The sequence below is a fragment of the Falco peregrinus genome, chromosome 14 (assembly GCF_023634155.1).
Source record: "Falco peregrinus isolate bFalPer1 chromosome 14, bFalPer1.pri, whole genome shotgun sequence".
NCBI classification, from domain to species: Eukaryota; Metazoa; Chordata; class Aves; order Falconiformes; family Falconidae; genus Falco; species Falco peregrinus.
Window position 1 is genome coordinate 23,858,967 of NC_073734.1, and position 12,542 is coordinate 23,871,508.

Sequence of the window (12,542 nt, forward strand, 5' to 3'; positions counted from 1 at the left end):
CAGTGGGGAAGACTCTGGCAATGTAAACCACAACTTGTGTAGTGCCTGTGGCAGGAACTGAAGCTATCTGTTCAACAGCACTCTATAAGGAGAGCGGTACTTAGCACTTAATACCACGTCTGGTTTGGTTTCTTAACCCTTGTAATGAACCTTTTGAGGGTTGGTCTTGAGGCCCAAGCCCAGAGGCACTGCTGCTGCGCTTCTCCACTGGCCGCAGCGTCTCCTTTTTCGATCAGGAGAAGCAGCATTACCTAGCTGTTTGTGTGGCTAGGTCAGACTGGGTATTGCCTTGGGGATATTTCTCCACCACCATTGACAAGGGAAATCTCGTAAGAAATGGCAGTTCCTGCCTATTTCTGCTTTTGAGGAACTTTGAGGCTGTGGACTGCTAAATGCTGTGACCAGGAAGGGTTCAGAGTGCTGGACCAGAGTAAGTGTGTGGTAACTGCTACCAGAGTAATGTCTGTCATACCTGTCAGAAGACTGTCCCAGCAGCTGCAGCTGTCCAAGTGCAGTGGGTGTTCGTGTTCTTGATGAGCTTGAGGCCAGTTTGCAGCATGCACAGAGGTGTCTCTCATCTGACTGGAGATGCCTTTCAGTCACCTTTCACAGCCGCCCCCGGCCTTCCCAGCACAGTTGGACCCAAGTTGGATCCATCTTCCCTTCCCTTGTGTGATTTTTCAGCTGCACCCAGGCTTTTGGGGTTTCTCCTTCATTAATCAAGCTGGCCAGTAATTAATTTGGTGCTAACTGCTGCTATTCAGCAGATGAGGTCACCGAGCATGGTCTTGTTTCCAGGACGGGATTAAGAAGCTCCTGGGAACAAACTGTTTGTTGCCGTTTTTCCCCGTTTAGGCAGGGTTCAGTGCCTCTGTGTTGTGTCGATTCAGTGCTCTCCTCCTTGCCCCTCCAGAATGTGATCGATGGGGACTTGTGTGAGCAGTTCAACTCCATGGAGCCAAACAAACAGAAGAATGTGGCCGAAGAGCTGGACCGGACCCCACCTGAGGTGTCCAAGAAGCTGGAAGACATCCGCACACGCTACGCTTTCTGAGCGGCAGCTGGCAGGAGCAGAGCTCCTCACTGGGCTGCAAGGGACGGTCTTCCAAACACCGTTAGGAGGAGGAATGTGTGCTTTTTTTCCCTTTTGAACTATTGGTTTGCTCCGCTTGGTTTATGTTTCAAAGTAACGTGACTCCAGTAAATACGGTATCCGATAACTAGGTCTCCCAACACATCCCGCTCCTTATGTGAAGGCTCCTAACGTTCTGGCTTCCAGCCGAAGAGGTTCCCTCTTGGGAAGTGCCCAAGGAAGGGTGCAGGCTGCCCCCCAGCCCCCCCACCTTCTTGCCCCACCCTTTAGGATGCGGGAGCCTGAGTGTGTCTTGTGCTGGCCTTGCAGAGGGCCCTGTACAGCAGATCCAGCTGAGCCTTTGTAAGATCAAGTGGGTTTTGCAATTACCCAGCTTTTTGTTAGAGGCAAGAGCTGTGGTGTGACTCAGGATTACCAGGCTCCTTTTAGTAGTCCGTGGCGAGAAGCCCTGGGCTTCCACCAGCCCTGGGAGCAGGCACTGGGAAGCCTGGCTGTGTGGATGGTGTAACTGTCACACTTGTCTTGAGCGTTTTCTTTTGAATTGCAAGGGGTTTTTGGACTCACCATTTCTGACTGTTTTCCCTGTAAATAGAGTTTTGTACAATGTTGACTCTCTTGGGGGTGGGGAAGAGCGAGGCCTGAGTCTGGGACTTGATTTGTTTCATAATAACTTTGGCAAGAGCAGTGTCTCCAAGCTGTGACTGTGAGCAGCACATGGAAGAATAAAAGCCTGTTTTTTAACTTGCCTGACTTGGGGGCTCCTCTCCTTCGCAGCATCTGTTGCTGACCTGGCAGGAGCAGGAGGGGTGGAGGAGGAGGAGGATGGGAGCTTGCACACCCTCAGCCCCGCGCCCTGCATGGATGCTGGAGCAGGGCTGTGGCCCTGCAGGTGTTGGCCTGCAAGCCCCTCTGCGCCCCCCGCTCTCCCTGCAGCTGGCCCACAGCCGGGCCGCGCTCCTGCAGCCAGAGCTGCTGCTCGGCCCACGGACACACCACACACAAGGCGGGGTACGTGGGGAAGGGTCTTTCCCCCAGCTACCGTTTCTCCAGCCCTTCCAGGCCCCGGCTGTGGCTCGGGGCTCCTTCCCTTGCCCTGTGAAGCAGCTGCAGCTCTGGCAGGAGTTGCTGGGATGGCGCGGGGAAGGTGTTTGACCCTGCTGGCTGGCTGCAAAGCTCACCCACGTAGCAAGCGCTTCCCAGCTTTGCCTCCCCACCCGGGGCCGGGGAGGGTGGGTGCCACGGCCCAGCGAAGGGTGTCAGCAGCCTCCCTGTTCCTGCGGCGGGTGCGCTGCAGGGGCTGAGGGTGAGCGTGCCTGCCTGCCCTGCCCTCGGTGCCTTCCCTGCCGCTGCAGGGCCCTTTGGCTCCCGTGTGGCACCCAGCCACCCCTGCTTGCCCTAACGCTCCTCTGCCTGGGGACAAAGGGCTTTGCTCTCCCGTCCCATCCCTTCTCCTGCAACCCTGGGGCAGCTGGGTCAGGGGAGTGGTGGGGGTCCTGCCTCTGGCTTGTCAGGGATGTGGGGCGCCTGCCTCTCCCCTTGTCCTTCTCCCAGGGCGTGATGCCCGCTCTGGACTGGGATGGAGCGCTTCCAGGAGAGCTCCAGCAGAACTTGAGTCAGCTGTGGTGGTAGTGCTGGGCGTGGGGGTGTTCCCAAACAGGTTCCCGGCCCAAGGGTTTTGCTTCCTTGGCCGGGCTTGTGTAAATAACCTGTCTCCAGTGGGAGGCAAAGCCTGGGAGGGCCGAGCCCCCAGTCCCTCTTTGCCTGGGGGGCTCCCAGCGAGGGCTGGCCCCTGTGGCCACAGGGTGCTGGGCTCCTGGCGCCGCATGGGAGCAAAGCTCTCGGGGCCGTGCGCCGGGGCTGTTTGCCTTGGGCTCGCACCAGAGGTGATTTCCAGCCCGGCAGAGCCAAGGAGGGCAAACTGCCTCCAGCGCCGCGCTGCGCCGCTCAGCGCTTTCCCCACTCTTCCTCGCCCCATCCTGGCTGCCAGGCTGATGACTACGTGGGCAGGGAACGCTGTTAAATGGCTTCCTGGAACGCCTGCAGCAGATGCGGGCAAAATCCCTGCGGACACCTAAGTGAGGAGCTGGACCGGCTCCTTCCCCTGCCGGGAGCGGAGCACCTTGCCCCAGCCCGGGGCGGGGGGGGGGCGAGGGCCGTGCCCGGGCCGGGGGCACAGGAGGGCGGCCATGGCCCTGACTCGGTGCCAGGGGAATCCCAGCGCCGGCAGCCGCGCATTCCTTCCCACGCGTTTCCCTGGGAGCGCTGACCTGCGCTTCGCTAGCTCCTTTCTCTCGCCCACCCCTCAGACGCCCGGCAGCCCCCAGCACGGGGGCAGCCGGCGCTGGTTTTTGAGGGGGGGGAAAGATGGTGTCCCGCGCCCCCCATCCCCTGCTCCTGGCTGGGGTTCAGCCCCGCAGCGTCCCGAGGCACCGCTGGGCTCAGGCCGGGGGGCGTGGGAGCCCCGCTGGCCCCGAGGCAGCCGGGGGTCCCCCAGCCCCTCGGAGAGCAGCCTGGGGGGCCTCCCCTGCCCGCAGCGTGGCCCCCGCACGGGCACGTGCTGGCGCCCGCCGTGAGTGCCCCGAAACGCACCCATGGGGCACCCGGCCCGGCCAGCACCCTGGGGCACCCGGCTAGGGGAGCCCCGCACCGCACGGTGCCTGGGGGTCGTGCTGGGCACCCCGGGAGCACGTGGGCAGCCGGCTGGGTGGGGTGGGCGCCCTGGGGGCACAGTGCAGGGCTGGCCCAGCGCCCTGAGGGGCAGGGGCGTGCAGCGCAGTTAGCCCAGCACCCTGGGGACACCCAGCTGGGGCAGCCAAGCACCTGGCGGGCACCTAACTGGGGTAGCCAAGTTGGCAAGAGAGGGACCCAGGAGGGCTGGTTGGGCCAGCCCAGCACCCCAGGCACACCCAGCTGAACTAGCCGAGCACCCCATGCACACCTAGCTGGGCTAGCCCAGCACCCCGGGGGCACCCGGCCGGGCCAGCTCAGCACCCCCCTGGGCTCCCGGCCGGGCCAGCCCGGCTCCCGCGGCCGAGCACGGTCGGCCGAGCCCCGGCGCCGGGCGGTGCGGGGCGGTCGCTCGGTCCCCGCTCCCCGCCCGGCCCCCGGCCGCCGCCCCGCCCGCTCCCCGCCCGCCGCCCCCCGCCCGCCTCCCGGGAAGCGCGGGCACGGCCCCGCCGCTGCCGCCCGCGGGGAGACGCGTCCCGCGCCCGCCGGCCCCGCGCGCCGCGCCAGGTGGGTCCGCGGGCGCCTCGCGCCGGGGGGCGCGCGGGGGCGGGTCCGCGCTGCGGGGGCGGCGGGCGGTCACGCACGGCCCCGCGTGGGGACACGGCACCGCCACCCCCGCCGCGCGTGGGGAGGAGGCGTAGGGGCACGACCCGGCCGCGTTTGCGCGGGGACATGGCACGTGGGGTGGGGACACGGGGCGGTCCCTCGCGTGGGGATGGCGGTGGCGGGGCGCGGCGTGGGGACGCGGCACGGGAGGGGGCGCGGCCGCCTCCCCGTGGGACCTGGCGGGGGGATGCAGCAGGGCTCCCCCTGCGCGGGGACACGGTGCGGGGAGCCGGGGGGACCCTCCGGTGCAGGGGACACGGCGCGGGCCCGTCCGCGTGTGCCACTCCGTGCGGGGAAGCGGCGCACCCCCGGCGCGAGGGGACATGCCGTGAGGGACGTGGCGCAAGGACACGCTGCGGTCTTCCCCCGGGGTGACAGCGTGGGGACACGCCACAGCCCCCTTGGGGTGGATGTGGGGTCAGGATGTGTCCCACGCTGCAGGGGGACCCGGCACGGGGTGGCCCCGCGCCCCTTGGCCCAGCGCCCGCTGAGGCCGGACAAATTCATTGCTGGGATAACGGTGCTGGGCTGGGCCCCCCGCCTGGAAATCCCCGAGGGGTGGCACCGGGGAAGCCCTGGTCACCCTGCCCCGAGCCGGCACAGGCACCCGCGGCCACCCACGGCCACCCACGGCTCCACAGCACGCGGGGCTGCCCCTGCCCCGCAGCCCCCCGGGCTGGGAGCGGGTGCCCTCCCCGGGGCTGCAGCTGGGGCTCTCTCCCCCCAGATCCCCTCTTGCCGTGCAGGGGGGCTCGCACCCCCCCGAAGCGCATCCCTGCCGGCACCCTGTGATGGCCCTGGGACCTGCTGCCCCTCCGCAGCCAGCTGGAGAGGAGAAGCCGGCGGGGACGGCCGGGAAGGGGGACTAACCCCCCATCCATGGCAGGGGGCAACCACCCGGGGCTACCGGAGAGCAGCCCAGCGCCCGGGGCGTGCGCCCATCCCTCAACCCCCCACCACGTGCACCGCTGCCCAGCCAGCTCCCGGTGACCCCCGGCCATGTAGGCGCAGCCCGGGGATCTGCCGACGGCCACAGTCACCATGCAGCAGGGCTACGCGGCCGTCCTGTGTGAGTACAGCCCGGGGATGGGGACCTGGGTGGCTTCAGGGTGTCACCTCGGTGGATGTCCCCAGGGGGGGAGTTGACATCTCTTGCTTTTGGCTGCCCAGGTGTCCTGGCTGTGCTGGGGCTGGAGGCTGCTGCGCCGGGCGAATGCGAGCTCACCCGCCTGCTCCAGGACAAGCTGCAGTACGAGATGCGCCTGCAGTACATGGTAACCCACGGTTTTGGGGTGGTAACCCACGGTTTTGGGGTGGTAACCCACGGTTTGGGGATGGTGGTGGGGACACGTGGCATTGCCAGGCTTCAGTTTGCTCCAGGAGGGGGACATGGGAGGGCAGCACCTGCTGCCTCAGTGACCGGGCGCTGGGGGGTTGATTTATTTTTTACTGGGGGCAGCTTGTGCCAAATGGTGCCCAGGGCTGCTGCTCTGTGGGGGTTCACCACCATGTCCAAGGGCTTTTTCCATCGGTTCTCTGATGTCATGCCGAGGCTGGCAGGGACATCCCCGTCACTTTGCTGCCCACCTCTGTGCTCTCCTTCTCTGTCTTTCCAGAAACACTACTTCCCCATCGACTACACGGTCCAGGTCCAGTATGAGGAGGTGCTAAGGCCATCCAACATCACCCGCCTGGTAAGACAGTGGCAGGGGACAGGCTCGTGACGGGGATGCTCCAGGGCCCCATGGGTCTCACCCGGGGCACCCTCTTACCCACAGCGCAACGGGACAGTGTCGGAGGTGGCCCTGCGGTACCTCTGGTTCCACGTCAGCTCCCAGGCAGTGCTGCGGATCCGCGAGGTGCTGCCGGTGAAGCACCCATCCTGGAAGTACACCCAGGAGCTGTGCCAGCTCTTCGATGCCCTGGGCAAGGAGTACAGCAAGTACCGGCAGGTGGGGAGACTGTGGGGCCCCCCGGCCCGGCCACGCGCGCACGCGCAGCCTTGCACACCCCTTGCAAGGATGCTGGGTGCACACACAGCGTGCAAGCACCCGGTGCTGGTGCCTGCAGATGTGCATGGTGCGTGCTCACCTGGCACAGTGTGGGGGTGCACAAGAGGTGCACACGTGCACACACACACACCGTGCCCCCCCCACCGCCATCCCCACGTGAGGGACCGCCCCGTGTCCCCACCCCACATGCCATGTCCCCACGCATGTGTATGTGTGCTGCGGGGACATGCGCCCACAGATGTGCACACTCGCGGGGGGGGGGCACAGTATGGGCATCCTCCTGCTTGTGGGCGGTGTGGGAGGGCAGGCCTGGGCGGGCTGCTGGGCGATGGATTGCTCCCCGGGTGCAGGGCCGTGGGGCAGCGCCGGAGAATACTGCACATCTGGCATTGGTGGTTCAGTGGTAGAATTCTCGCCTGCCACGCGGGAGGCCCGGGTTCGATTCCCGGCCAATGCAGCATGACTTTTCTTGCCTGCAAACCCCTTCTGGGGGACGAGCAGGGCTGGTGGGGGAAGAAATGGGACCCCCATCAGCACCGTCATGAGGTGGCAGTGCCACGGCTGGAGGTCCTGCAGAACGTGGTCCCCAGACTCATCCCCATTTTGCCGGTGGCAGCACCTTGCAGCAGCGATAGCAGAGGTCCTGCGTCTCCTCTGCGGCATCGATAGAGCCACTGCACTCAGAGGCAGCTGCATTCGGGAGCTGGGTGAGGGTGGCCAGTCACAGCTGGGTCTCAGGGTGAACTTGAAACTTGGCGGGGTTGTCCTGTGCCACGGGGCAAGTTCTGCAGCCCCTCTGAGGAGAGACAGAGCGCTTTGCTTGATTGTCTCATCAGCGTGTTAACTCTGAAGGCTAATGACAACCGGCCCTCGCTGGAGGTGGTGTCTGGGGCAGCAGGAAGAGGCGCTCCCGTGGCAGGAGCCCCCGCAGCAGGGCTGTGTGTTGGGGTGCCATCCCCGGGGGGTTCACAGGTGGCAGCGGCTGTCTGTGGTGGCCCTGCCCTTGCTGGGTGCGTGGGGCAGCACCGGGGGATGCTGCACATCTGGCATTGGTGGTTCAGTGGTAGAATTCTCGCCTGCCACGCGGGAGGCCCGGGTTCGATTCCCGGCCAATGCAACAGCTTTAGTTTTTGCATCCCAGTTGTCCCAGGGGGGGACTTTGGTGATGTCCCTTGTGACCTGTCTCTGCAGACAGATGTGGAGCCAGTGGTGGCCGACCTGGTGAAGCTGGTTCACAGCGTGGGCTCTGAGAGCCGCAGGAAGGCTGTACGCCCCAAGGCACTGCTGGACAACTGCCTCAAGGTCATGCGGATGCTCTACACTGCACCTTGTGAGTGGGGACCGATTGCGGGGGGGGGCCTTGGGGAGCAGACATGCCACCCCTGGGGGTCCTATCCCACATGGCAATGCCTGTTCCCTCTGCCCAGGTCGGTGGGAGTCCACCTAGCACCACAGAAGATCCCTCGCTTGATGCCTTCTCCTTGCCCTGGAGCCTGGGATGCTGCTTCTGCTCTGCCCCCCCAGCAGAGCCCCCGGGGTGGTCCCCAAGGAAAGTGAAAAGGGGGGACAGGTGCCACCCCTCCGGACCAAATGCCACCTCTTCCAGGACTGTGGGACCGTGCACGGCCATGGGGTCGACCCCATCCAAAATGCCAGGCACCTTCTGCATGGGTGTGGGGCTGGGGGGGTTGGGACATAGTCCCCCGTGGGCAGGCAGCTGCCGGCTGCAGCGCTGGGACGTGCCGCCCTGCCCTGCCCACAGCGGGGGCGAGGGCATCACCCGGTTCCTCTCAGTTTGTATTTTTTCCTCAGCTTTCATTAAACACAGGTTAATTCTCTAGCGCTGCAGCTCAGCTTCCAGCCAGGTCCTAGGAGCCTCCAACCTTACTCAAACTAAAGGACCAGCAGAGAGGACCCCAGCTGCCGCTGCTGCCTCCTCTTTCGGGGTGCCAGTTGCCCACCTCGGCTTTGTGGGAGCAATACTCGCCCCAACACAGGGACCCTCAGAGCCACCGCCTGCCAAGCTGCCTCTGTCAGCCCCGGCCGCTTCCCTGGCAAGAAAACATCTGGATTTATTTGTTGTGCTTGGCGGTGCAGTGCGGGCGGCGTGCCGGGAGGGGCTGGAGGCTGGCCAGCTGCCTCTCCCCTTCCCAGCTTAGTTAATTACCTTAATCAGCTATTAGAGCCTTAATTGATGTAGTCCTGACTGCAGACTGCTTAGACTTACAAGTCTATGGGAGTGTGCAGGTGAGGCTGTGGGCACTGCAGCGTGAGCAGATGGAATGTCATCATCATCATCGTCGTCGTCGTCATCGTTGTTGTCGTCATCGTCATCTTCTTCCTCCTCCTCCTCCCCTCTTCATGCCTAGTGGTTCATGTTTATATAAAGCCCACACAGAGTTCATATAAAGCCCACCAACTGTGATCCACCACTTGATAAAAGGATTTAATTAGAGGGACCCCCCGCTCACCCATCCCTGCTGGCTTTAACAAATAACCCCCAGGTGGTCCAGGGCCCCACCTGGGGATGCCTGAGCCCGTGGGGCTGAGAGCCCACCTCCTGCTCCCTCGTGTCAAGCGTGGGAATTGCCCCCCCTGCTCCTCCAGCGTGGGAAAACCAAAGCTGCCCCAGCAAAATGACCCGGCTGGGCTTCCCGGAGCATCCCCGCAGCAAATGGCTGGCTCGAGGCTTGCCAAAGCTCTGCATGGCCGGCCCACTTGAGCTGTTGTGACATTTTTTTTTGGTCCCTCTTTCGAGGCATGGCTTCAAAAATGTCAATGGAGTGTCACCACGGAAATGCACTCACTCCATGGGGAATCGGAGCCTGTTTGCAGTGTCTTTGATGTACCATGAGATGGGATGGATGCACGGAGGGACAGCCCAGGGTGAGGTGCTGAGGTCCCAAAAGACATCCCTAGGGACATGCTAGGGCCTGGGAGATGCTCCTGCTGTGAAACTTCTGGCTGCTGGAGAAGGAAGAGCCTTTGCTGGCCTTATACCAGCAGAAAAAATGACTGACAGCATCCTTAGGGTGGGCATGGAAAGGCCAACTGGTTTTGGGGGAGCTCCGGTAAGGCTGCCCCATGGTCTTGGTTCTGGAGCTGCTTGGGGTGCCCCCAAGCCCCCACCCAGTGTGGCTTGTGGCCACAGAGCAGGGCCATATCCAGATGTGCCCCTCAGGACCCCAGGGATGCCCCAGCAGAGCCTGGCACCAGGATGCAGGAGCACGCTTGGAGCATCCTTCCCTCTGCTGCCCCACACCGCTCAGTATCCCTGGGGGGGCAGCGACCGCAGCTCTCACTCCGCAAGCAGGGGGTCCCTGTTCTCACCCCACAGAACCAGAGCAAGCCTGGAAATGGTAATTAATTAACTTTACTGAGCTTGGTGGCTGCCATGGCCTGGCACCGCTCTCACCAGGGCAGGCTGTGCCCTCTCCAGTCCCAGAAGGTGCCGTTGCTGGTGGCTGAGAGCCGGGCCAGCAGCCGCAGGACGCCCTGCACGCTCTCCTCCACCGTCGCTGGGCCCTGCTGAACTCAAGGACATGGGGGACAAAATGAGGCCAAACCCCCTGCCGGCCCCCCCAGCCCCAGCCTGCGGCACGGTGGGATGCCAGCTCTGGCCAGGGCAGGTTGGAAGAGACTGGAGATGCTCCAGCAGCCAAGGGATGTGGCTTTGCACAAAGTAATTGTCCCTAATTTGGATGCTATAAGGGGGGAGGTTAATTTTATGGTTCCTAATAAAAAAGAGACTCCTTTGTCCCATCCCTAAGGCAGCGCAGGTGTAAGAGCTGCCCAGCCACGCTGTGAGAGGCTGCTCTTCTCCAACTGCACCTGCCTGCCCGGCATGGTCCGAGGAGAGGGATTTGGGGGGATTGCGGCCCCGGGGTGCTGGGGGTGCTGGGGAGGCAGCCTGGGTGCAGCCCTCCCACCAGAGCCGAGCGCGGGGTGCCCTCTGCTGACGTGCGGCCGGGATGGGAAGTGGAATAATAAAAAATAAGGAGGAAAACGGGATGGTTTAGGGGGAGAGCTGGGAATTGGCTCTTTGCTGCAGCGGCACAGCACTCCTAGCCCGAGGGGCTGCACGGGGGGGTGTGTGCACCTGGGAAGGGGTGTCCGTGGGAAGGGATGCCTCTGGGAAAGGATGCCTAGGGAGGGGATGGCCGTGGGAAGGGATGTTCATGGAAAGGGTTGTCCACGGGAAGGGATGCCCCCCCCCCCCCCCCGGAAGGAATGTCCATGGGAAGGGATGCCCCCCCCCCGCCCCAGGAGGGAATGTCCATGGGAAGGGATGCCCCCCCCAGGAAGGGATGTCCATGGGAAGGGATGCCCACGGGACTTTGCCAAGCCAGGGCGGCCATGCATCTCTCCTCACTCACCATCCCCTGTTCCAAGGGAGGTGTCACACAGCCAGGGTCCACGGACACACAGAGGATCCCACTGCCCCCATACTCCAGGGCCAGGCACTTGGTGAGCATGTTCAGAGCAGCCTGGAGGGGACAAGCCCAACCACCACCATCATAGGCTGGCAGTGCCATGGCGGGAGGGGACCCCCCATGTTCCTCCCTGCTCTCCCAGCGGTGGTACCTTGCTGCAGCGGTAGCAGATGTCCTGCCTCTCCTCCCAAGCCTCCACCGCCCCGATGGAGCCCAGGATGCTGGAGATGTTGACAATGGCGGCTCTGCTGCAGCTCATCCCACGCTGCCCTTCAGCCTCGGCTGCTTCCATCAGCAGCGGCAGGAACGCCTGCAGGGGACGGATGCTTGGGCATCATCATCCTCTTCCTCCCATGCTGCCAGCATTTGGGGCAGGGGTGCCTGTGGCCTCACCTGGCTTGTCTGCAGGGGCCCGATGGTGTTGGTGGTGTAGACGAGGGTCATGTTCTCCGCCGTCTCGGTGGCCAGCGTGCTGCGGCGTGTGGTGCAGGCGTTGTTTATCAGGAGGTTGAGGCCGGCACTTCCCACCTCCTCCCGCACCTTCCCGACTGCCGCCTTGATGCTGTTGGGGTCCGTCACGTCTGCAAGGGGACAGGAGGGCTTGGGACGAGGCTGGTGGCCGTGTCCCTGGCAAGATGCTGTAGGACATCTGGCAGCTCCCAGTCATTGAGCCGGCAGTGACCTGGTTGGGCTGAACCAAACCAAGGGACCTGCCCGCTCAGGTGGCATTTCCCGGAGCCACCCATGGGTGCCATTAAATCCTGAGAGGCTTCGTCCTCATTCTACCCACAGCACCTACCTAGAGGCAGGACCACGACGTTGGGGTTGCCCAAAGCCACCTCGTTGATAGCCTGCATGGAGAAAGGGAGGAGGGGGGTGTCAGGTGGGGGGCTCAGCGGGAGGGTGGCTCTGTGGCGTGCTGAGACGGGAACCAGGCTCCCCCCACGTGCCGCAGCCGACAGGTTTTGACAAGCTCCCGTGGGAGAGATTGGGGACAAGTCTCTGCTTTGCTGCACCCAGCTGCACCCAGCAGCTTCAAAGCCACCGGCAGCAATGCCACCGGCGTGGGAGCTGCCACAAACCCCCTCCCAGCACACCCACCGTGCACTTACCTATGCCAAGAGCAGAAAATATTTAAATACATATAAACATACTATTTTCCCATGTCATCACAGCGCAAGATGCTGACACCCAGACCCCCCCCAAAGCCAGCTGGGGACAGTGGCACCCCCAAGCGTTGTGTTTCCCAGCCCATCCCGGAGCTGACCCCCCTGTCATTGCCCCAGTGCCCCCCTTACCTTCCCCTGGGGGTCCAGGCAAGCAGCGAAGAGGTGCCGAGGGGGGCTGGGCTGCTCCAGCAAGCCCTTCAGCAGCCCCAGCCCCAGGCCCCCGTCGCAGCCAGTCAGCAAAACGCTGCCCACGCCGAGCCCCTCCATCCCTGCCGCTCACGGCAGCTGGTTGTGCCGCCCCAGCGAGGTTTGGCAATCGGCCTTGGCAATTCAGGAGGCGGCAACGCGGGTGCTGCTGGGATGGGTGGAGGTGTTGGGGGGGGCACTGCCTGCACCCCCTCTCCTGGAGGGGCTGGGGGATGCTCTTCTGCATCCCAGGGGTCCCCCATCACCTTGATCATGATGATGTCTCACCCTCCCTGCAAAGCACTCACCCCGCCCC

General features: G+C 63.9%; 3 protein-coding genes and 2 non-coding genes across 7 annotated transcripts in view; 4 read left to right on the forward strand and 1 right to left on the reverse strand.

Annotated features, from left to right (window-relative positions):
• Nucleotides 1–1,843, forward strand: part of SF3B3 (splicing factor 3b subunit 3) — a 30,718-nt gene extending 28,875 nt beyond the window's left edge. Inside the window, exon 26 of the mRNA XM_055819201.1 lies at nt 914–1,843. Coding sequence (XP_055675176.1) covers nt 914–1,054 — 141 coding nt within the window. The 3' untranslated portion in view covers nt 1,055–1,843. The remainder of the gene's footprint in view (nt 1–913) is intronic.
• Nucleotides 1,844–4,206: 2,363 nt separating this feature from the next.
• IL34 (interleukin 34) lies at nt 4,207–8,278 on the forward strand. Of its 3 annotated transcripts, none has more exons than XM_055819158.1 (7): nt 4,207–4,327; nt 5,154–5,495; nt 5,597–5,700; nt 6,043–6,120; nt 6,205–6,378; nt 7,630–7,768; nt 7,866–8,278. In XM_055819158.1, the coding sequence occupies exons 2-7, from the start codon at nt 5,468–5,470 to the stop codon at nt 7,883–7,885; spliced, it is 543 nt and encodes a 180-aa protein (XP_055675133.1). In that variant the 5' UTR covers nt 4,207–4,327; nt 5,154–5,467; the 3' UTR covers nt 7,886–8,278. The 3 variants fall into 3 exon arrangements, with proteins under 3 accessions (XP_055675133.1, XP_055675135.1, XP_055675134.1); XM_055819160.1 differs by having other exon boundaries at nt 4,227–4,327; nt 5,313–5,495; XM_055819159.1 differs by having other exon boundaries at nt 4,252–4,327; nt 5,248–5,495.
• TRNAG-GCC (transfer RNA glycine (anticodon GCC)) lies at nt 6,825–6,895 on the forward strand. Its single transcript has one exon. It is a non-coding gene; the product is annotated as a tRNA-Gly (tRNA).
• TRNAG-GCC (transfer RNA glycine (anticodon GCC)) lies at nt 7,485–7,555 on the forward strand. Its single transcript has one exon. It is a non-coding gene; the product is annotated as a tRNA-Gly (tRNA).
• Nucleotides 8,279–8,666: 388 nt separating the features above from the next.
• On the reverse strand, nt 8,667–12,307 carry LOC101918550 (C-factor-like). Its single transcript, XM_055819155.1, has 6 exons — nt 12,170–12,307; nt 11,671–11,722; nt 11,265–11,452; nt 11,023–11,181; nt 10,815–10,925; nt 8,667–9,963 (listed from the first exon to the last, which is right to left on the reverse strand). The coding sequence occupies exons 1-6, from the start codon at nt 12,305–12,307 to the stop codon at nt 9,850–9,852; spliced, it is 762 nt and encodes a 253-aa protein (XP_055675130.1). The 3' UTR covers nt 8,667–9,849.
• Between the last annotated feature and the right edge of the window lie 235 nt (nt 12,308–12,542).